This window comes from Schistocerca americana, chromosome 6 (genome assembly GCF_021461395.2).
Source record: "Schistocerca americana isolate TAMUIC-IGC-003095 chromosome 6, iqSchAmer2.1, whole genome shotgun sequence".
Lineage (NCBI taxonomy): Eukaryota > Metazoa > Arthropoda > Insecta > Orthoptera > Acrididae > Schistocerca > Schistocerca americana.
Window position 1 is genome coordinate 445,255,918 of NC_060124.1, and position 22,956 is coordinate 445,278,873.

A 22,956-nucleotide genomic window follows, 5' to 3' on the forward strand; every position below is an offset into this window, starting at 1 on the left:
TATACCAGTTTTTCCATTCGTCTGTAATGAATTCACATTAGTATTTTGCAGCCGTGGCTTATTAAACTGATAGTTTGGTAATTTTCACATCTGGCAACACCTGCTTTCTTTGGGAATGGAATTATTATATTCTTCTTAAAGTCTGAGGGTATTTCGCCTGGCTCATACATCTTGCACACTGGATGGTAGAGTTTTGTTAGGCCTGGCTCTCCCAAGGCTTTCAGTAGTTCTAATGGAATGTTGTCTACTCCCAGGGCCTTGTTTTTACTTTGGTCTTTCAGTGCTCTGTCAAACTCTTCACCCAGTACCATATCTCCTATTTCATCTTCATCTACATTCTCTTCTATTTCAATAATATTGTCCTCAAGAACATTGCCCTTGTGTAGACCCTCTATATAATCCTTCCACCTTTCTGCTTTCCCTTCTTTGCTTAGAACTGGGTTTCCATCTGAGCTTTTTATATTCATGCAAGTGGTTCTCTTTTCTCCACAGGTCTCTTTAATTTTCCTGTAGGCAGTATCTATCTTACACCTAGCGATATGCGCCTCTACATTCTTACATTTGTCCTCTAGCCATCCCTGCTTAGCCATTTTGCACCTCCTGTCAGTCTCATTTTTGAGACGTTTGTATTCCTTTTTGCCTGCTTCATTTACTGCATTTTTATATATCTCCTTCCATCAAATAAATTCAATATTTCTTCTGTTACCCAAGGATTTCTACTAGCCCTCGTCTTTTAACCTACTTGATCCTCTGATGCCTTCATTATTTTACCCCTCAAAGCTACACATTCTTCTTCTAATGTATTTCTTTCCCCCATTCTTGTCAATCATTCCCTAATGCTCTCCCTGAAACTTTCTACAACCTCTGGTTCTTTCAATTTATCCAGGTCCCATCTCCTCAAATTCCCACCTTTTTGCAGTTTCTTCAGTTTTAATCTACAGTTCATAACCAATAGATTGTGGTCAGAATCCACTTCTGCCCCTGGAAATGTCTTACAGTTTAAAACCTGGTTGCTGAATCACTGTCTTACCATTATATAATCTATCTGAAACTGTCTAGTATCTCCAGGCTTCTTCCATGTACACAACCTTCTTTCATGATTCTTGAACCAAGTGTTAGCTATGATTAAGTTATGCTCTGTGCAAAATTCAACCAGATGGCTTCCTCTTTCATTCCTTACTCCCAATCCATATTCACCTACTGCATTTCCTTCTCTTCCTTTTCCTACTGTTGAGTTCCAGTCACCCATGACTATTAAATTTTCATCTCCCTTCACTATCTGAATAATTTATTTTATTTCATCACACATTTCATCATTCTCTTCATCATCTGCGGATCTAGTTGGCATATAAACTTGCACTACTGTGGTAGGCGTGGCCTTTGTATCTATCTTGGCCATAATAATGCGTTCACTATGCTGTTTGTAGTAGCTTACCTGCATTCCTATTTTCCTATTCATTATTAAACCTCTTCCTGCATTGCCCGTAAGGGACATAAGTAAATTAAAAGAGTTTCATTATCGTGTGTATTATTGCTGTTTAGAGACTGATTGTTAACAGATTTAATCTCAACCAGAGGAAGAAGGATATGTTGTAAGCCATTTTATTTCAATAATCAATACAGCAGTCAAAATGACTTCTCTCATGGTTCTATGTATATTTGTTAATAACGTCCTAACCATTTTTCAAAAAATATATATATTTAATACAGGTGATTCTGACTGTTGACCTGGAAAAGTCACTAAAGCTCATTGCAATACAACAAAAGCTGCAGTTCAAATAACATTCTGAAAACATGTTGTGATCATTTTGACTGCTCTGGCATTTCTAGTGTTAAATAAAATGCCAAGGAATACATGTCCAACATTCATGACAGAGTAATGAGGCATGCTTTACAAGAAATTTGTTGCCTGACATTTGCTTTCATTTCCCTTCCCTACCCACTACTGTTTGTGCACGCTCTTCACATTGGTGATAAAAGGAAATGTGGCTTGACATTTGCTTTCATTTGCCTTCCCTACCCACTACTGTTTGTGCACACTCTTCACATTGGTGATAAAAGGAAATGTGGCTTCAGGTGCTGGAAGCTGTAGTTACGTGTGTGTGTGTGTGTGTGTGTGTGTGTGTGTGTGTGTGTGTGTGTGTGTGTGTTATCTATTTTTGACAAAGGCCTTGTTGGCCTAAAGCTTGTGTTGTGACAGTCTTTCTGTTATGCAACTCAGCATCTCCGCTATATGGTGAGTAGCGACTTCCCTTTTCATAACATTGTTACATTCCATTACATTCCATCCTGGATTTTCCATTGTTTGATAAAAGGAAACTTATTTATGTCTCCCATGTTCTCAATGAGCATTTTCAACAGATTTTTACAGTAACTGAGTTTCAGTGATGAACAAACACTTCATGCTCAGGTAAAGTTAACCAGAATAATATGCACATACTGAAACTGCAGAACCCTCTGGGAGTCACTGAACATGAAACATGTAAGTGGACATGCTTTGTGGCATTTCTTAATGAAAAGAGTAATGGTCCTTTTGTTTTTGAGTAGCATTCTGAAACAAGGCAGATGTGGCTTAATGACTGCATAAGGCACACAGTGTAGTGTAAGATGTCAATTCTGCAGAGTAACATTTTCCACTTGTAACTGTTCAGGCTGTAAGATAACAAGGGGCAGTGTTGGCATGATAATACATATCATAGCTGTGGCACTATCTGCTGGAACATATTTACTGTGGGAAATTCCACCAATAATTTTCCGATGAGGGAGAAAAGTGATTTAGGCAAAATAAGTATCAAGACAAGACATTCACAATGAAACATTTATACTTTAGTCCATATAAAATTTAACTGTTTTTTGAATGAGAAGTTAGAAATTAGTACTGAAAACAAAAAATAATATTTGAATCATGCAGTGTGGAAGTGGAAGCTGTAAATATAGTAAGACTCTTTTCTAATGTACATGGATTCCAGGCACATGAAGAAAAGTGTATTTTATGACAGTTATGAACTGAAGAATATTTTAAAACTTGTGTTAAATAATTTTAATGAATATCACTTAAATGCTAAATATAAATGACATGGTCATGTAACTCACAGAGCTTGGAGCATGCAAGGATGTTTTTGTGGTCTTTTGTCAATGGATGTTGATCAGTTAAGATTGTTTGTGTGGCAAAGTGCCACTTAGGTATGTGAGCTGAGTATGGCATTCTGGAAGTCTGTTTTGAGCTTAGGATTGAAATACCAGCAGCTGGTTGTCTTTTGAGCACAATGTGACATCCTTTATTTTTGGATTCACATAAATATAATTTGCCTGAAAACTGCTTTCCATTCTCTGGTAGACATATGGCCAATTCAATCTGTACTTGAATAATATAATGTTGATGAATCTTTGAATGTGAACTGTTATTCAATAAAGTGTTTTCTAAAGTGTTAATGTGTTTGTTTTCATCATTCACTGACAGGTTCATTGGCCACTTGTTATAATGTGCTCATTAGGGTGTAAATTACGGCTGTTGATAAATTACCAATACATATTAGTGACATTTCCCCTGACCCAACCCCATTTTGCCCCCCATCCCACCCTGTTACATTAATATTGAGACGGCAATATTGAGTGACGATATTTTTATTTTATATTACATTTTTACACAATTTTCAGAAAATATTTGAAGTTGTTCTTTTGAAATTGTAGAAGGACATGATTTTATTTACTTTCACTGTTCGAAGGAGTCTTATTGTTTTATGAGCTTTCATCACATCCAGCCTTTCTCTTTAACTGCATGAGGCAAGTATATGTGGCACTGAAGAGGAACTCAGATTGCACTGGGGGGGAGGGGGGGGGGAGGTGGCAGTGTGAATGGAATAAGGAGATTTCCAATGTGAAGAAACAGTCCCTGAAAATGATTAACAAAAATCTAAATGACAAGATTGGTCATTGGAGCAGGTGGAGACATGTGAGGGGAAATACTGATGTAACCTGGACTACCAACAGAAACTGTGGCCTGGCACACAGTTTTAATCTGGCCAGAAGTTTCAGAAACTGCAGTGTTCAGCTTCACCATGCAATTATGACATTACAACTGCTAGGTCACTGGTGTTTAAAAAAAACAGGGAATTCAACACAACTTGTTCTGGACAAATCTGATATATGATGAAACTTAATGATATACCCATCGGACACCTTTTATTGTGCTGCTTTCATCAGTTATGATTGTTAGCAAAGTGGTTATCACCAAGCATGAATGTGCATAATTTTCCTTTCAATTATTGCTCTAAGAGGGATCAGGAGGCTGCTAGCTTATCCATTTACAAAATATCTAATAATAAATCAATACTTATATAATAGAGGGAAACATTCCACGTGGGAAACAATATATCTAAAAGCAAAAATTCTGTAACTTACCAAACGAAAGTGTTGGTACGTTGATAGAAACAATAACAAACACAAATACACACACAAATTTCAAGCTTTCGAAACCCACGGTTGCTTCATCAGGAAAGAGGGAAGGAGAGGGAAAGACGAATGGATGTGGGTTTTACGGAAGAGGGTAAGGAGTCATTCCAATCCCGGGAGTGGAAAGACTTACATTGGGGGGAAAAAGGGACAGGTATACACTCACACACACACATACCCATCTGCACATAACAGACACAAGCAGAAATCTTGAAATTTGTGTGTGTGTTTGTGTTTGTTATTGTTTCTATCAATGTACCAACGCTTTCGTTTGGTGAGTTACAGAATCTTTGTTTTTAGATATAAATCAATACTTAAATATACAGCTCTAAAACTGGCAGGATATTTACAATGTGCATCCGATATTTGTATAGACAGGTATGTCAATATTTTTTCCATTAATATATTGATAATTTTGTTATATATTTCTTTTTTAAATACTGATGCATCAGATTCCTGATATTTTTAAATATATTAACAGTCCTAGCATAAATGCAATGGTGGGCAATCACTCCTCTCAGACAAACCATCTGCTAATTTTAGGTTATTCACTTGCCCTTCAGTGGAAAAGTAGCATTGGTTCCTGTTACTGAAGCTTGATAGGCACAAGACTTTATCAGTAAATACCATTTGCCTGGTACATCACATGGCCAACTAAAGATATTTGTAAAAACCAGAAACATTTAGGTAGTTAAGTGGGAGACAATCCTCTGTGTGCACCCTGGTTTCCGATATGTGCAGACTTGGTGTACAAAAGTCAACTCAGAATACTGACAAGGCAGAGCAGAGTGGGCATCTCCCTCAGTGTTGGAGTGCTGATTATGCTTTAGCATTACAACTTTTTGGTGCCTTTGACATCATGAAGTGAGGACGTGTGTGATAATGTAAAAGCCACAACAGCTGAATGTAGGAGAACTGTCATTCTGTAGTACATCAATACATAAATACATATAATCTGTTCCACAGGTAAAGACATCTGCTTATACACAATTGTACAGTGGAAAGATTGTATTTATAATACAGAAGAGTTATTGTACGTGTGACAGTTTTAGTAGCTTGAATGCACGGGAACCCTCTTTCAGCATCCACCCCTGTTACACGTGAAGTCAAGTGGACATGTCCCAGTCTAGAGGCACTGCATAGCAGGTCCATTACAGTGAGTATGGTGACTCCAATACATCTTAAGTTAAAAGTTCATACTCGTATCAGCGTGGTGACAGTTTGTGGAGTGGAACACATCATACCAAGACCTCTGTTTGTGCCACTTCAACAGGACCCTGGGAGAATGGCCCTGACATTTAGCAGCCAAGGTCTTCAGATGTGACTGCATCTTGTGTGGTTAGTTGGAAGAATGTTTTTATTCTCCTTGAGGTCCCAATAAATTATCTGAAATCTGATTACAGCAGCAGATACTTAAGCTATCACCTACATAATGTCCATGAAATGGCACACTAGGCATTTATAATGCAGCTGCAAAATTAAAAATTTTAGTATTCACCATTTTCTAAACTATTTTTATCAATAAATGTAGATTGAATCCTTTTTTTAAAACATTTCTTAGTGTACACAGTGATTTACCATGGGCAGATGCTTGCCTGTCTGTGTACCAATTGCTCAGTGGCCAATAGTGCAGTGAATGGATGTCTGTGGCTTAACTCTTGAAAAGTGATATCTAGCTCTACATCTAACTAGCTGCCAATGAAAATGGTCATGATAATGGTAACAAAATAATACTTCTGAAAAGAACAAAGTTATTTTGTAAGTTTGTCATCTGTGGTGCGTGTAATGCTTATGCAGTCAGACACCACAAGTTTTTAAAATGGGATAGTTTTTTCCACAAGCAGCAGTACCTGTGTTGGGTTGGTATAATCTCCAAAAATCAGTGACCAAGTATGGAGTAGAGCACAGCAAAACTGAGAAAATGCTTGTACCATAACAATTCTGAATGTCATGGCAGAACTAAAGTAGTCTAGAGAGCTGTCTAAAAATGTATTATCAAACATATTATAAACTGTACATACAAGTGATGTTTCCATGCTACTAAATGTCTAATTACAATAATTGATTATACACTGAGATATAGTGTAAGCACCTGTTAAAAGAAGTACGTTTTTCTTCACAGTGAACTGAAATTGCTTAAAATTTTATGATTTAAGTGCAAGAAGAACTTAAGGGATGGTTAAGTGTCTAGCTGCACCAACACTGTCCACAAAGAAAGTTAGTTAACATAAGATGCATTTTGGAATTGCAAGGTAACAACAATGACAAATCTTAACACATTGTAGCCTACACTATTCACCTGTGAAGAAATCCTCCATAGCCAGCACCATCTTAGAAAAGTGGCTCATAAATTTGTGGTGAAAGTAGGCTACTGTCCATTCAGTTCACACCAAAATGAAGCTCCAACACTTTTAGTAGCACTAATCTGAAATAGTGTTCACAGCCCATTTGGGTCTCTCTTACTCCAGTTCGATATAGAAATGGGTAGTTACATGCTACATCTGGCCACAGTTCTGTAGTTGCAATCCAAGCACAGTAATGAACCACCAAAATTTCATAATTTTTAAAGTGTGGAAAACAAGCAATCAATGTAAGTCAAACCAGATCACTGTGTGAATTCTGTGCAAATGTTAACATGAAACTTCCTGGCAGATTAAAACTGTGTGCCCGACCGAGACTCGAACTCGGGACCTTTGCCTTTCGCGGGCAAGTGCTCTACCAACTGAGCTACCGAAGCACGACTCATGCCCGGTACTCACAGCTTTACTTCTGCCAGTACCTCGTCTCCTACCTTCCAAACTTTACAGAAGCTCTCCTGCGAACTAGCACTCCTGAAAGAAAGGATATTGCGGAGACATGGCTTAGCCACAGCCTGGGGGATGTTTCCAGAATGAGATTTTCACTCTGCAGCGGAGTGTGCGCTGATATGAAACTTCCTGGCAGATTAAAACTGTGTGCCCGACCGAGACTCGAACTCGGGACCTTTGCCTTTCGCGGGCAAGTGCTCTACCAACTGAGCTACCGAAGCACGACTCACGCCCGGTACTCACAGCTTTACTTCTGCCAGTACCTCGTCTCCTACCTTCCAAACTTTACAGAAGCTTCTGTAAAGTTTGGAAGGTAGGAGACGAGGTACTGGCAGAAGTAAAGCTGTGAGTACCGGGCGTGAGTCGTGCTTCGGTAGCTCAGTTGGTAGAGCACTTGCCCGCGAAAGGCAAAGGTCCCGAGTTCGAGTCTCGGTCGGGCACACAGTTTTAATCTGCCAGGAAGTTTCATATCAGCGCACACTCCGCTGCAGAGTGAAAATCTCATTCTGGAAATGTTAACATATCACAATGTTTGTCAGACTGAATAATCACCAAAAGTAACTACTCAACATTGTCATTACAAGTCACTGTTTATGTCTGATTCAGTCATTAGCTTCTGCGGTGACTTTGTGTGAGGTTAATCAGTTTCAGCCATTACACAATAATTGTATAAACTATTCATAGACATGAAATTCTAACTGAATGAAAGTACTTCTAGTACTTGACTGAGTATATACTGACACTTCCAACATGTGGGGGATGGGTTGGGAGGGGGGGGGGGGGAGGGAGGGGGGGGGGGGTGTTTAGTCTTCTAAAGACTGGTATGAGAAGAAACATTTTGCAAACCACATAATGCTTTAAAAATATGGTTACATTGGATTTAACTACTTTAGATTAACAACAAAGACCAATAGAATTTTGGATTACGGACAATTTTGCTCATTAAAAATGTAGAAAAATACATGGACACTATTTTACCTTTGTAAATTTGTATCCCTGTTTGTATGAATGAGCAGCATACTTCAAAACATAGTAAACTTCATTGCATTTATTGTTAACACACTAATAATGCTGTATGCCTTACTATACAGAAAAATTAAGCTACCTAAAGTATGTAGTCTAAATCCAGAATCTCACATTAGTTACCACAGAATTTACAATGATATGTAGCAGCTCCCTCTGAATTTAAAATTCAATTAATATGGAAGATAGTGTCACCAAAAATAAAATGCATAACTTGAAAGTCTTGTGAGTCTCATCAAAGTTCAGTTCATGTAAGTAGGTACATCTTGTCCACCTCTCCACCAAAGGGAAGTCTGCCTCTGATTCAGATGCTGATGTTTTCAGCTTTGAGGGAGCTCTTATTATTATTTTTTCATTGTTTGTGGGGTGGAACTCACAGCAACAGATTAATCAGTGATTTTCTGCAAAATATGAGAAAGCCATTACCCAAATGACAAATTACAGTAATATTTTTCATTGAATTTTTGGTAGTATATTCTTTACCGCTTGTAGACAAGCATTATGATGGTTATGACCCCAGAAAATTTCTCACTGTCACACCAGCCGTATAGCTATGAAATACCAATTATCACAGTATTCACAAAGAAATAGCTCATGCTGAAGTAATCTCAGGATGTTTAATTCACATCTTCAGATATTTTAGATTTCTATACTGTTGTACATATCAAAATACTTTGTATCACAGAAAAACCTTATAAAAAGTTTTCTATAAAAGGAAAAACAGTCCATATTCAGCTTCGCAGTCTTATCACAGTATTTCTGAAATAGTTATTTACATATAGTGTGTGTGTGTGTGTGTGTGTGTGTGTGTGTGTGTGTGTGTGTGTGTGTGTGTGTGTGTGTGTGTGTGGTGTAAGTTATTTTGCAACATGTATATGCTTATATCACTTTTGTCATACTATTGTATATAACTTTTGTCATACTATTGTAATCAAAGTCCTTGAAAGAAAAATAAATAACAGCATTTCCCAAACAGCACAATACATATTATTTGGAATGGGATAAAACCTAACTAGCACAATTGTGCTTGTGACATTTTGAGAAAACTATCATTCTGAGAATTTCAGTATTTTTACTGGATAACCTTATACCATAGGTCATAATGCATGGGAAACGGCATATATCAAATATAGGTTTAAAAACTTTATCAGGGTGGAAAGGGGTAATGCACACAAACCTTCCAGTTCTTTATGAAGAAGAACCATTAATACAATAAATTTTTTTGCCACATTTAGCAAGCTCCCCACCTTTTGCTTACCTCAAGTACAAGTCCCTGGATGCGATCAGCTGCCTCTTGTATTTGTAGTACACAACAGCTGCCAGGCACACCACCACCAGCACAATTACAAGTGCTATCAACACAGAAGATGTGTCCAGCTCCTCAGACTCTCTGCTCAGCTAGTCAGCAACCATAGTGGTTTTCAAACCGCCCACAATTCCTTGGAGATGACTCGCAGATCTGAGGCCTTTGTACCTTGCAAACGTTCAAAGTTTTCAGTGATGTCCCATTTCATCATATAAATTTCTTTAGACACAAGGTGCCAGCAGGACAGGAAATATTTAGAAGCTAAATATTCACAGTAGTGCTAGGCAATACTCAGAACTGAAAGTAATCTAGAAATTGTTCCCTAGAACTGATGAGAGTCTAGTGCATATCCTAGGGCTGACAACACACTAGAACCAGCAGTGACTGTGTTTTGCTGTATCTAGTACTGTCAATATGAGCCAGCCTACATGATGGGTCAGTAGGTCTTTTTCTCTGATGTATTGTTGCAGCACTGTAGTTTTTACCAATGTGCTGTCAAACACACATCAGTTCTTACTGCTTGACACTACTCCACACTATTGTGTTAGGAGATTACCCTATGCAGAAACCATACCTTATTCTTGCTGCTGATGTTTTCACCTACAATCTGCCTGCTTGCACACAAGCAATTGGCAACATGAGCAGTAATAGAGCACACGTGGGAGCAATGTTGAGGCTCACAGGGGTTTATGCCTGTAAGTCACAATGGCAGGAAGCATTTCTATATTCTATATTTGTATTGGCACATTACATATTTTAGATTTATGAGGTGATAATTATTTAATTATATGAAGTAAAATTGTCATAACTTCTGAACAGTTTGTGTTAGGATGTTCAAACTGCACACTTGGCCATGGGGTACAATGGGAATTAGTAAGCACATGCACTCGTGCCTTGTTGTTGTCGGCCATTTGCACATGAGAATGTCATAGTACAGTGTGCCTGAGTATATAGCACTTGTGAAGGCCTACTATGCAAGCAATAACAGCCCAACTGCAGCTCAAAGGAAGTTTGTGATTGAATGCAAGCTGAAGACTACTGATCCAAGCATGCTAACAATCAAGAATTTGATTCACAAGTTTGAGAGAATGAGTAGTGTTCGTGATGACAGTCTTGACAATTTCAGTCATCCAAAAATGCCTGAAAACATTAAGAAAACACGTTCTGTTATTCAAACCGGCGTCAGTACATTGATCAGACAAACTGCACAACAGGTGTGAATCAACCGAGAGGAACTGTGACAAATTGTAGTTGAAAACCTGCATCTCTTCACATACAAAATTCAAACCCATCATCCACTAAGCTCCATGGCCATGGGACAGCAGTTGTGTTTCACCAACACTGTTGTCCATGGAATTGACAAACATGATTTTGGGTAGAAATATGGTTTGGTTTAGTGACAAAGCCCACTTACATTTGGATGCATTTAGGGGAATGAGAATCCACATTTCATGATCAAGAAGTCTCTTCACCCTCAATGGGTGATTGTGTCATGTGCAGTGTCCAGTCGCAGTATAATCAGTGCAATATTCATTGACAGCACAGTGGCTACTGAACAGTACATGAAGGTTTTGGAAGATGATTTCATCCCCAATACCCAAAGTTACCCTGATTTTGACAACATGTGGTTCATGCATAACGGACCTCAGCACCATTGACACAAGACAGTGTTTGATGACTTGGAGGAGCACTTTGGGGACTGTATTCTGGCTCTGGGGTACCCAGAGGCCACTGGCATGAGCCTTGATTAGCTGCCATATACTCTGGATCTGAACACATGTGACTCCTGTTTTGTGGGGCAATATTAAAGACATGGTGTACAGCAATAACCCCAAAACTGTTGATGGTCTGAAAATAGCCATTCATGAAGTCATCAACAGCATTGATGTTCCGACACTTCAGCAGATCATGCAGAATTTTGCTATTCATCTGTGGCACATCATCGCGAATGATGACAGACATATTGAACATGCCATAACCTGAATCCAAATATCTGTCATGACATTTACATGTTGTATGCAGTGTGTGCATGCTGTAGTTTGTAACTAATTTACCTTTATTTTCATATAGTTCAATGATTGTACTATAGATCCAAGGATGTAAAACACTTGAAACTGGAAAGTAATACATTTATAATAATAGAGAAATGCTATTGTTCCTTCAATGTATCTTAAAATGTGAAACATAAGGTGGAATGGCTGTATATGTTACATCATCACTCAAATATTTCTGTTCTGTTCCATAGTACTGTTAGTATAATTAGTACTATCCTAGCCAAACAATGAAAACTGCTTCTGAATTATTTTATATTTGCTTGAGGGTGTTAGGAGACAAAATGGCTCCTTTAAGGGGGGACGTACATGAAAATGACCAAATTTGTGAAAAAAATTTTATTGGCTCTTCATTTACTACATGGTATTGAAATTTCAATTACCAAATATTACGTTCCAATTCCGCTTCTAAGGGGGAAAAAAATAATAATTTGTAATAGCTTGCACAGGGCGACGCCCCCCCATCTTGGTCTTCATCCTCTCGTATATCTATTTATACTGCGTTTTTTTCCAGTTTTGTGCAGTCACAATGCAGGGAACGTTTGTGTACTACATCAAGAAGGCTGTGGAATAATATCTCTGCCGCTGGTTTTATATTCTTTGATTTATAGCGTTTGTTTACGAGTGTTTGTTTGGAATACATTTTTACGAAAGTTGTAAGTAGACTTGTTATTATATTTTGCAGCATGCCGCGTTCTAGTAAGGTGTTTAAAAAGGTTAGAAAGTGTCAAGCTTCTCGATGTAGTAAAGACAACTTGAAAACCAGCCCCATAATAACAAATGGAAACGATACTTCAACCAAGAAAGCGAGTGCTTCGAGAAGGAAAATTGACAGCTGTCAATCACTTGATGATTGTGGCTCAGACACTCAAGCTACTAGTGGTTTTAGGCTTATTGATTTGAAAATACTATCTGATATTATATCATCTGCTTGTGTATGTGCTGACTGTGGTGCAAAAAGTTTGAGATTATATGACGAAGAAAACAGAATTGGAATAGTGTGTATGTTGCATCTTACTTGTGAAAGCTGTCATTCAGACACTGCTTTTAGAACTTCGGCATCAAGTAACCGGATATATGAAGCAAATATGCGTTTAATATATGGCATGAGATGTTTGGGCATAGGCAGGGAAGGTACCAGACTGTTTTGTGGGATCATGAACATGCCACAACCAAGTGCTAGGTACACCACTGGAAATAAAACACTGCTAAGTGCTCTTCAAGAGGAAGTGGAAGAAAACTTGAAGTCCTCTGCAAAGGAAGCTGTGAAGATGAATAGTGAACTAAAGACAGAAGCAGATAACACGCCAGACACCGATTTGTGTGTGTCATGTGATGGAACGTGGATGAAGCGTGGACATACATCACTGTATGGAGTATCATCTGTCATTAGTGTTGATACTGGAAAAATTCTTGACGTTCAGGTAATGAGCAAATATTGCTATAGCTGTGTACTCGGAAAGAGAGCTGGTGAAGTGGAAGAAAATAAGTGGCAGGTTGAACACAAGAAAGTGTGCTGTAGAAATTATTCTGGTTCTAGTGGTGGAATGGAACCTGCAGCTATGAAACTTATGTTCCATCGAAGTGTGGAAAAGTACGGTGTTAGATACACAAAATACCTTGGTGATGGTGACTCCAGCTCCTTCAAAACTGTTTTGGAAAGTGAACCTTATGGTCCCCATTGTGCTATAGAAAAGTTGGAATGTGTTGGACATGTGCAAAAACGAATGGGAGGCAGACTTTTAAAATTGAAACGTGAATTGAAGGGCAGGAAACTTGAGGATGGAAAACTTTTAGGTGGTCCCAACAGACTCACAGACAAAGAAATTCATTCTTTACAAGTGTACTATGGCAAGGCAATAAGGGACAACAGTGGAAATTTGAATAACATGCAGAAGGCTGTGTGGTCTATTTATTTTCATAAACTATCCACAGATGACAAACCTGTACATAATTTGTGTGACATATCGTGGTGCAAATTCAAGCAGGCTGAGCGTGATGGCATGAACTATTCACACAAGCACAGTTTACCTGTGGCTGTTTTAAGTGCTATAAAACCAACATTTAGGTGTTTAGCAGAGCCAGACCTCCTACGAAAGTGTGTGCATGGAAAGACACAAAACCCTAATGAAAGTTACAACTCACTGATTTGGAAACGTTGCCCAAAAACAACATTTGTTTCAACAATTATTGTTGAAATTGCTGCATATGATGCTTGTTTAGTTTTTAACAATGGTAATCTTGGAAGAATAAAAACTCTACAGAGGCTAGGATTTCATCCAGGAGCTTTCACCTATTCAATATTGAAGGACATCGATGACAAAAGAGTTGCTGCGGCTGATATTACAGCCAATAAAATTGAACAGCAGGTTAACCAAAGAAGACAAGCAAAGAAGAGACTGCTTGCAGATGAAGAGGAGTATGCATATGGCTTGCACTAGTTCACACAGAGACGGTAAGACCTAATACAAACACTATCAAATCATTGATTCAGTTTTCCCGTAACTTACATTTTTATAACTTTATGTACCTTTTTCTCAAAAACCACAAAAGGTAGAGAAGTGAAATTTGGTATATGACTAGTCAGTACTATAGTGAAAAATTCTGTGGAAGGAATTTTCATTTAATAAAATAGTAAGGTATTTATGGTAGAAAATATTCCTTAAATTTGATATATTATTTTTCAGGGAAATTGGGAGACCCGTAAAAACTGAACAAAAGAAGATATAAAAATTCTGCTCCACAGAGTTTTGTAATTATTTGGTATGAAAGTGTGTACAAAAATTCATTAACATTGCTCTCACAGTTTTCTCAAAAAAGGAACATTTGTAATTACATTGTTGAAAAAAAATTAATTGTTAATAATTAAAGATGTAAAAGGTCAATAAAAATGAAAATTTAGGTTCATATGCGCATAACATTTCTTAATAACTGTACCAAATTTGGATTGATTATCTTAAAAAATTAGAGTTTTATAAAATACTTTTAAAATTACTGCAGTTTCGTGTACGTCCCCCCTTAAAGAAGCCACTGCTGCTTCTGCTCTTACATTGATCAGTTACTGTCCAACTCTTCAAACAAAGTGTTGGGATAGAGCTGATACTTGTCAGAGTTACACCATCAACTTCACATAGACACTGCAATTACAAAATGTGCCCAAGACTAAATATATAACATATGAGATGTTAATAAGGCATTTATTTTGTTTCTGAATTTTCAATTCCTCCTCAGTATCTACCAGCAACCTGTTATGAACTTTTGCATTGGGATATAAAATATATTCCAAATCCCAGATGTAGATGCATGTTCTATATGGAAATTCATTTGTATCTAGTATTGTGGTTATAAATTTCAGCCCATCTTAAATTCACACTTGTTATTGAAGATGATGTTCCTTCACTCATGACAAATAAAATTTCAGAGATCACACATCAATACAGTTCACAGGCTGCTTAGAAGTCACAGGTCAGCCCCCTGGTGCACTTTGGTTCACCACTAAAAAAACAGTGTTATTTAAGAGATCACAAATGACTGCTCAGCCTATTCTTTTAACCTGTAATACTGTTATCCAGTCAATGTGTTCAATGCTATGCACAACCTATACATTTTATCTTACGGGTTGCTGTATAATGTACCAATTTCCATAAATCCTTTGTGTTCTCACTATAACAAGCTTGACGACAAGTGAGGATTATGTTTTCTCTGCATACCAGTGCCAGTACTAAGTCATCTGACGAACAACTCAAAGGAAGAAATACTTGAACATATCATTGTCCAGCAGCAAGCTTTCACAGAACAGTAGGCTCTCACAACTGCTCTCAAGTAGCATCAGCTTGTTTGTAGCAGGTTACTCTCCCAGCAGTGCAACTATTGCCCTTTCTAGCATATGATGAACCAGTTGAAGATTGGGCCTCCTATGAGACACAGTGACACAAACACTTACAGGTTTTTCATGTGGTTGATACTAACCTGTGCAGGGCTCTCTTTCCTGATTTTCACCATGCAGTCACCAGTTGTACCAACTTGCACTTTTGCAAGAATTGGCTGGCTTATTTGATGAAATGTGTCAGCTTCTCTCAACATGTTACCGTGAGAGAACGCATGTCATTGTGATGCATGTAGAAATTTTACCATTGTCAGAAACATCCAATCCAATCTTACAAAGCCTGGGCTGCAGAATTACACAGGTTGAGCAGTCATTGTAAATTTGTCACTAGTACCCATCATGAATTCTACACTCATTACACAATGTGTGATATTCATTGACCCCAGATAGGGAAAAGCACTTCTGTGTGAGAATCCAATGCTTACAGGTGTGCTATATATAGCACAGTCCCTTGAGGTGTCATGGGCCACAGGCAATCAGATTGCTGTGTGGGGGGAAGGGGGAGGGGGGTTGAAATAACTTAGTTGACACCTGTTAGGTGCACTGCTAGGGAGACAAGGCAGCAGTACAATCTTTGACTCAGTGTCACATGGGGCATTGACAGTTATGACCACAGCAACAACAGGCTGTGTTACAATAGCGGCCGTGTGCCCCCTTCGTCTTGCCCATACTGTTTCATCTGACATGAGCGTGCTGCTTGCTCTAAGTGTTGGGCTGTTTGTGACAATTGTCAAAATTAAGTCCGCAGTGCATTGGTGTGAAACTACTTCCAACATGGCAGGCACAATAGTAGTGATGGACAAACTGTTTGTCTGAATTGACTGTCTTCCCAAACAAATTGTTCATTGACTTGCAAAAAATGCAAGTGGACACAGAAGCTGCAGTGACTTTAGGAAATGCACAAATGGCCATGGACTTTGGCTCCCCTCCCCTCACACAGGTTCTATTGTAGCCAACCAACTTCCATGAAACCTAAGTGGCATTAGGGAGCCTGTTTTGACTGGTAAGAATGAGTAAAATGCTACTCAAAGATGTTACCTTAGTGAGCACTTTTGCTGCATACTTTTGTTACGTGAATACTTTGGCCTCAGATGCACTGAAGTTAAATACACTAGCAATCCTGTCTGCTGTTCCATATAATGTGAAAGCCTTTCAAGTAAATATGTAGGTTACTGATACTGAGCTAGTACAGAACGTAAACAAAACCTTTTTTAAACTTGTCTGAGGATACAATGCTTGCTTTCCAGTTCACTTTGCTACATTTATCTGGCCTAAGCACTTATTATTGAGCAGAATCAAACAATAGTAAGTCCAAGATGGAATGAAAATACTTGAAGGATATGTTGCTACTCATCACAGGAGGCATAGATCTCCAGCTTTATTTTTCACTGTACCTATCCACATCCATGCCTCCTTGATGTGATGAGTAGCAATATAACCTTTCCTTCTTGTTATTAGTATTAAACAGTATGAAAGTATTGTTCATACAGTAAACAGATCACATTTGCAATTTGATTGTATCTCATTAACATATACCAACTTCTTCCATATCCCCAAAGTTCTGCTCCCAGATGTGATCTACACACACGTACTCTCATACTCACCAGCTCTCTGGCATAACTCCTGCATGACAGTCAGGTAGTCTCCATCCCAGATGTTTATGTGGATGCTCTGGTCCCTCTGCCCCTTCGTGAACAGCTTGTATTTCATCACAAAGCCCGAATGCTCTGGCAGCCAGTAGATCTTATCCTCAAACAGCACCAGCCTTTTTAGTCTGTTTATGTGTGGAATAAGGATGCAGTGAAAAAGCCACGAATGCATATGCTTCAGTAATGAACTGAGGAAATTTGAGATTTCACTTAAATATCAATCAAAATTGGAATAAGTACTTTAAGAGTAATGCCACTCAGGGACAAGGCTTTAAGCATGTTCTGTGCATACTGCCTGTAATGCAGTACAAGGAGACATCTATGAGTGTGGGGTGTGTGATCAGCATGTTATCCATCCCTCCAGCCACTGTCAGACAAAACTTGGTGATGCTACTACTGCTGCATTTGAACAGCTCAGCAGGCCTCAAGGCTTAGTGAATTCTGTTGCAGATATCTCCTCCTCAGAAAGGTAGCAGGAATTGAACCCAGGTCCTTCTGCACCCAAGGCAGCAGCTAACTGTGTGGCTACAGAGATTTTTGGGAATTGGACCTATGATGATTTATTGAACCAAAACTGTGGCAGTTTGTCATTTAAATAAAACTATCTCCAGTCTCACACTTGCTGTGCAATGGCCATTGTGTGTATAAGTATACTCTATCTACTAGGCGAGTTCTTTGGCAACCAGGCCATTGGGGCGAATTCTGACAATGGTGATGTTTGATTTGAGCAATTAGTGTCAATTAAGGTTAATAATAGCACCCAAGTAGCAAGAATTCTTCACATATGTGATTCAATTTTTTTTATTCACACTGCTGTGGGTGGCACATCATCTTGTAATTCATAGTCCTTATGGTTTGTGTTTTAGATGAGAGCCCACGTGCCATTTCTTAGCTGAGCTGTGCAACAGCAACACTCACCTTACAAAGTAATGGAATGCTCCCTCCAGCCTTCAAAGCAATGCAAAACAAAATACAGTGTGCTTTAGGTGTACACTGTGAATCAAGCTGTACTGTCCTGTTACAGCCAGTCCCAATGTGCAAGACTCTCTACACTACTTGTATGAAATGTCCAGTGTCTGGGATAACAGGTTGGAATCTCTCTTCTGACATGAACTCTGCAATTCTCTCTTCACCATCATATGTAACTGACTCAAAGACCTGGGAGAAGGTATCTGCCCAGAGGATGATGCACCGCACCATGTCCAGCCCCAGTTCACTCAGCAACTCTGGGCCTGACTGCACCAAAACTGTCCTGCTTCCTCCAGCAAGGTCTGTCCTCCTAATGCCGCCAGCCTTTGCTTTTTCAATCAAAGTGCTCATCTAGAACCATCAACACAGGAACATTGAGTACTTCTGTTGTGGCATCTGTAAGGAGTCAACAGTACCTTACCCAACAATAAATTTTTTGGCCCTACACAGGTCGATGGTGGGAAAAATCTACTGTCAAGCACCACTAGAGTGTGAGTCAGGGAGTTAAAGTTATGAGCACATCAAGTACAGGTGGAGATGTGAGATACATGTCTTTTCTTACTTGCCAAGTGAGTCCCAACTGCCATGGGTTGACGCTCAGCCAAACATTACAGATTCATGACATGCATTTGCATCAACTGAACCAGCAACATATTGCAGTAAGGATTGTGTGTGTACACAACATTCTTGTTGTAGGGTATGATGTAACACGAATCATTCTGACATGACAAGATTAATCTTATTATAAGGACAACACAAAAGTAGCATCTGCCTAATATTGTCTCTAAACAAAATCTGTAAGTCTAAATGTAAAACATTTTGGCATTTGTTATTGCAAACTTTTTATGATTGTGTGAATCTTGCTGACCAGTTGCACTCTGATTAGTTATTAATAATTTTAATTAAAGGGTGTCTTAATTGTAAGGGTTTATTCAATAGTAAAATTATCATATTTTATGACTAGGTCCTTGGTTAACAAATTAATATTTTAACTCAAATAATATAAATAACTGTTTTAACCAATAATATTCACTTGTACGAATCGTGTAATCGTGGCTGCTGGCACGAATTATTCCAATACTAAATCAATTGTTAAGTCCAAGATCACTTGATAATTAAATCAAATTCTGTTTCTACCTTGGTTCATTCTTCTACTCTTGTTACTGATGTGGTTTATTTATTAATTCATTTTACACCAATGTTAGACTCTTATAATTGTGGCTGGTTTTTACTTTCAGTTGGTTGTATAATTATATTTATGGCTGGGTTGGGGGCAATTTTGAGAAAAATATAAATCGTTTAATTATTATTGTTTTAATATTTATTTTTTCAGTAGAATTTTTAAAGTTCAACATCAACCCTAATTTCAATATACTAAGGACTTAAGTTAATCAAACTAAAAGTTTAACTCTTCTATTAACTTTTCTAAAAAAATTCACTAAATAATGAAATGAATAAAACCTTTACACAAATAAAGGAAATAAACATATTCATGCATGGACTCATACTGCATTGTCTGTTAAATAGGTTTGTAGGAAATACAGCAACTCAGCTTTAGACCACCTACAATATTTGTTGGACTTAGCAATATGTCACTTATCTATTACGAAGATCAAATCATCATCAGAAGGAACAAAATACACTATGTGATCAAAAGTATCTGGACACCCCCAAAACATATGTTTTTCAGATTAGGTGCATTTTGCTGCCACCTACTGCCAGGTACTCCATATCAGCAACCTCAGTAGCCACTAGACATCATGAGAGAGCAGAATGGGGCACTCCACGCAACTCACGGACTTCAAATGTGGTCAGGTGATTGGGTGCTACTTGTGTCATACATCTGTACGCGAGATTTCCACATTCCTAAACATCCCTAGGTCCACTGTGTCTGATGTGATAGTGAAGTGGAAATGTGAAGGGACACATACAGCACAAAAGCATACAGGTCGATCTTGTCTGTTAACTGACAGTGACCGCCGACAATAGAAGAGTGCCGTAAAGTGAAATAGGCAGACATCTATCCAGACCATCGCACAGGAATTCCAAACTGCATCAGGATCCACTGCAAGTACTATGAGAGTTAGGTGGGAGGTGAGAAAAATTGGATTTCATGGTTGAATGGCTGCTCATAAGCAACGCATCATTCCGGTAAATGCCACACAACACCTCGCTTATTCTAGGGAGCATTAACATTGGCTGACTGAACACTAGAAAAACGTTGTGTGGAGTGGCAAATCACAGTACATAATGTGGTGATCCAATGGCAGGGTGTGAGTATGGTGAATGCCCGGTGAACATCATTTGCCAGCATGTGTAGCGCCAACAGTAAAATTCAGAGGTGGTGGTGTGGTCATATTTTTTCATGGAGGGGGCTTGCACCCCCTGTTGTTTCGCTTGGTACTATCACAGCAGTGGCCTACATTGATGTTTTAAGCACCCACTGTTGAAGAGCAATTTGTGGATGGCAACTGGATCTTTCAACATGATTGATCACCTGTTCATAATGCATGGCCTGTGGCGAAGTGGTTGCACAACAATAACATCCCTGTAATGGAATGGCCTGCACATAATCCTGACATGAATCCTATAGAACACCTTTGAGGTGTTTTGGAGCACTGACTTCATGCCAGGCCTCACCGATCGACATCAATACTTCTCCTCAGTGCAGCACTCTGTGAAAAATGGGCTGCCATTCCCCAAGAAACCTTCCAGCACTTGATTGGATAGATGCCTGTGAGAGTGGAAGCTTTCATCAAGGCTAAGGGTGGGCCAACACCATACTGAATTCCAGCATAACCGATGGAGGACACCATGAACTTGTGAGTCATTTTCAGCCAGCTGTCCAGATAATTTTGATCACATAGTGTATCAGTCCATTTTAAGCAGTAAAAATAAAACCAGAGTACATTGAGGGTAACAATGAAATACTTATCTTTTTGAAACCAGATCTTTTACAGAAATAGTAACCTTATTTTATAGCCATACTTCACATGTTCTCAAATCCAGCACTGGTAGCTCAAAACTGCTTTCAAATCCATAACTTAGCTATTTGTAATGGAATATCAAATTGATTGAAAAAAAAGAATGAACACAAATATACTTTTCACACTGTGATGATATAAATGTGATCTAGACTAACATTTTTACTTACAATTTCAATGTGCTGTCTGTTTCTCACTGTCTTTCACTAACTGCATTGACAGTTATATTGTATAATACTCATTTTTTAACAAATCAATGAGTGAAAAAATTTAACTATTGCACTAGTCATATACCAATCTAAATGTTAAGGGGATACTTCTTTCCCAACAAGATGCTGATACTAAAAATATTGAAATCTTCTGGAAACCCTCAAAATCCTACACTAAATCATGTACTTGGGAATCAGAATTAAATAATGGAAAATCCAGGACGGAATAGTGCCAATATTATGAAATGCAGAGATGCTGAGTTGCACACATACACAACAAAGGCTACTGAACAAGTAAGCTTTTGACACATTTTTTTGCTTTTTGGGTCAATCTCAAAAACAGGTAACTATGATTTCAAAAAATGATATCACTAAAGATAGGGCAAATTGTGGAGAATAAAGCACAATTCATATAAGGTGGCTAACAACAGTGATATCCAACTATTCATCTCAAATTAAGTTACAAGAAAGTTAACTACTTTACCAAATGGAGAAATGAGACTGAAGAAATTTTTTGTTACCAGTGTGAAAGTCTTAAGAAATGTTTTATTTCTTGATCTTACTCAAACTGTGAGACCTGACAGATCATTTACTGTTCCTTCTCATATACTCATCATAAACTCACCCAAAAAGTAGAGTAACTGTGATGTTGCCAACCCTACTGCCACATTTGACCACCAGCATGTCATCACAGAGCTTCTCCATCAGGTGGCACACCTTGGGAAGGAAAAACCCTGAACAAAAACAACTTCTGGTTTATACTGTTACTGAAACTACTTGTCACTTAACTCATTTCACTCTGTGCTGCAGTGTCACGACATTGACTGTGCCTGCACCTCTCAACGCTTTGGTAAAAGTGGGCTGCAGTTGCAGTGGAGACCACTGCAACCAAAAGGAGTTAAATGAGCTGCTAGAAATGCTGCATAATTACCTATGCCCACTGCACTGCTTATGAACTACAAGTGAAGTGATGCTTTGATGCAACACTCAACAACAGCCTAATGGTGGGAGCTCCAATCTGAGAATTACTCTGAGGTGATGAATCAACTGTCAAGCAGTTTTACCAAACTGAGTATCAGTTCCAACCCCCTTGCACACACCTGTATGTCACTCTACCCAGCTGCCACATCATTGATGTGGTAGATGTTCTTTGTGATCCAGTCTACTGCCACCTCTGTTGGGTTACCTACCCCTTCCACAAATGTCCTGTTGTCAATCTTCAGTGACTGGCAGTAAATTGTTGTTGTTTGTCCTAAAAATTAAGGAGTTTTAGTGCCCTTTCACACTGTTTTCATCCTTTCTTTATGCAACTCTCAGTAATGTTTAAACATATTGTGAGGAATCAGACAATATAAATAATAACCAAAAATTCACAGCAGTAAATGTGATTAGTTAAAATTAAGTAATGAATCAGTGGAACATGTGAGCATTTAAGAACGTTTAAATTTTGTAATGTTTTGAACTGTATTGTTATATATACAAGTACTTTTATCAACAACCAGATAATTTATTGAATGGAAGGGTAGACACAAAAATACTGGAAGAAAGTATTATTATTTGTTTATAATATTCAGTCTGACAGATTCTTACAACTTCACAGCAAAATTCAGACTCTAAAGT

General features: G+C 38.3%; 1 protein-coding gene across 1 annotated transcript; it reads left to right on the top strand.

Annotated features, from left to right (window-relative positions):
• The first annotated feature begins 12,080 nt into the window (after positions 1-12,080).
• Positions 12,081-14,386, top strand: LOC124619653. Its single transcript, XM_047146185.1, has 2 exons — positions 12,081-14,094; positions 14,327-14,386. Exon 1 carries the CDS (start codon positions 12,326-12,328, stop codon positions 14,078-14,080), a length of 1,755 nt encoding a protein of 584 aa, XP_047002141.1. The 5' UTR covers positions 12,081-12,325; the 3' UTR covers positions 14,081-14,094; positions 14,327-14,386.
• Positions 14,387-22,956: the final 8,570 nt, after the last annotated feature.

Excerpts from the sequence above, each read along its gene's own strand:
- LOC124619653 (XM_047146185.1), top strand. The coding sequence starts at position 12,326 with ATGCCGCGTTCTAGTAAGGTGTTTAAAAAGGTTAGAAAGTGTCAAGCT.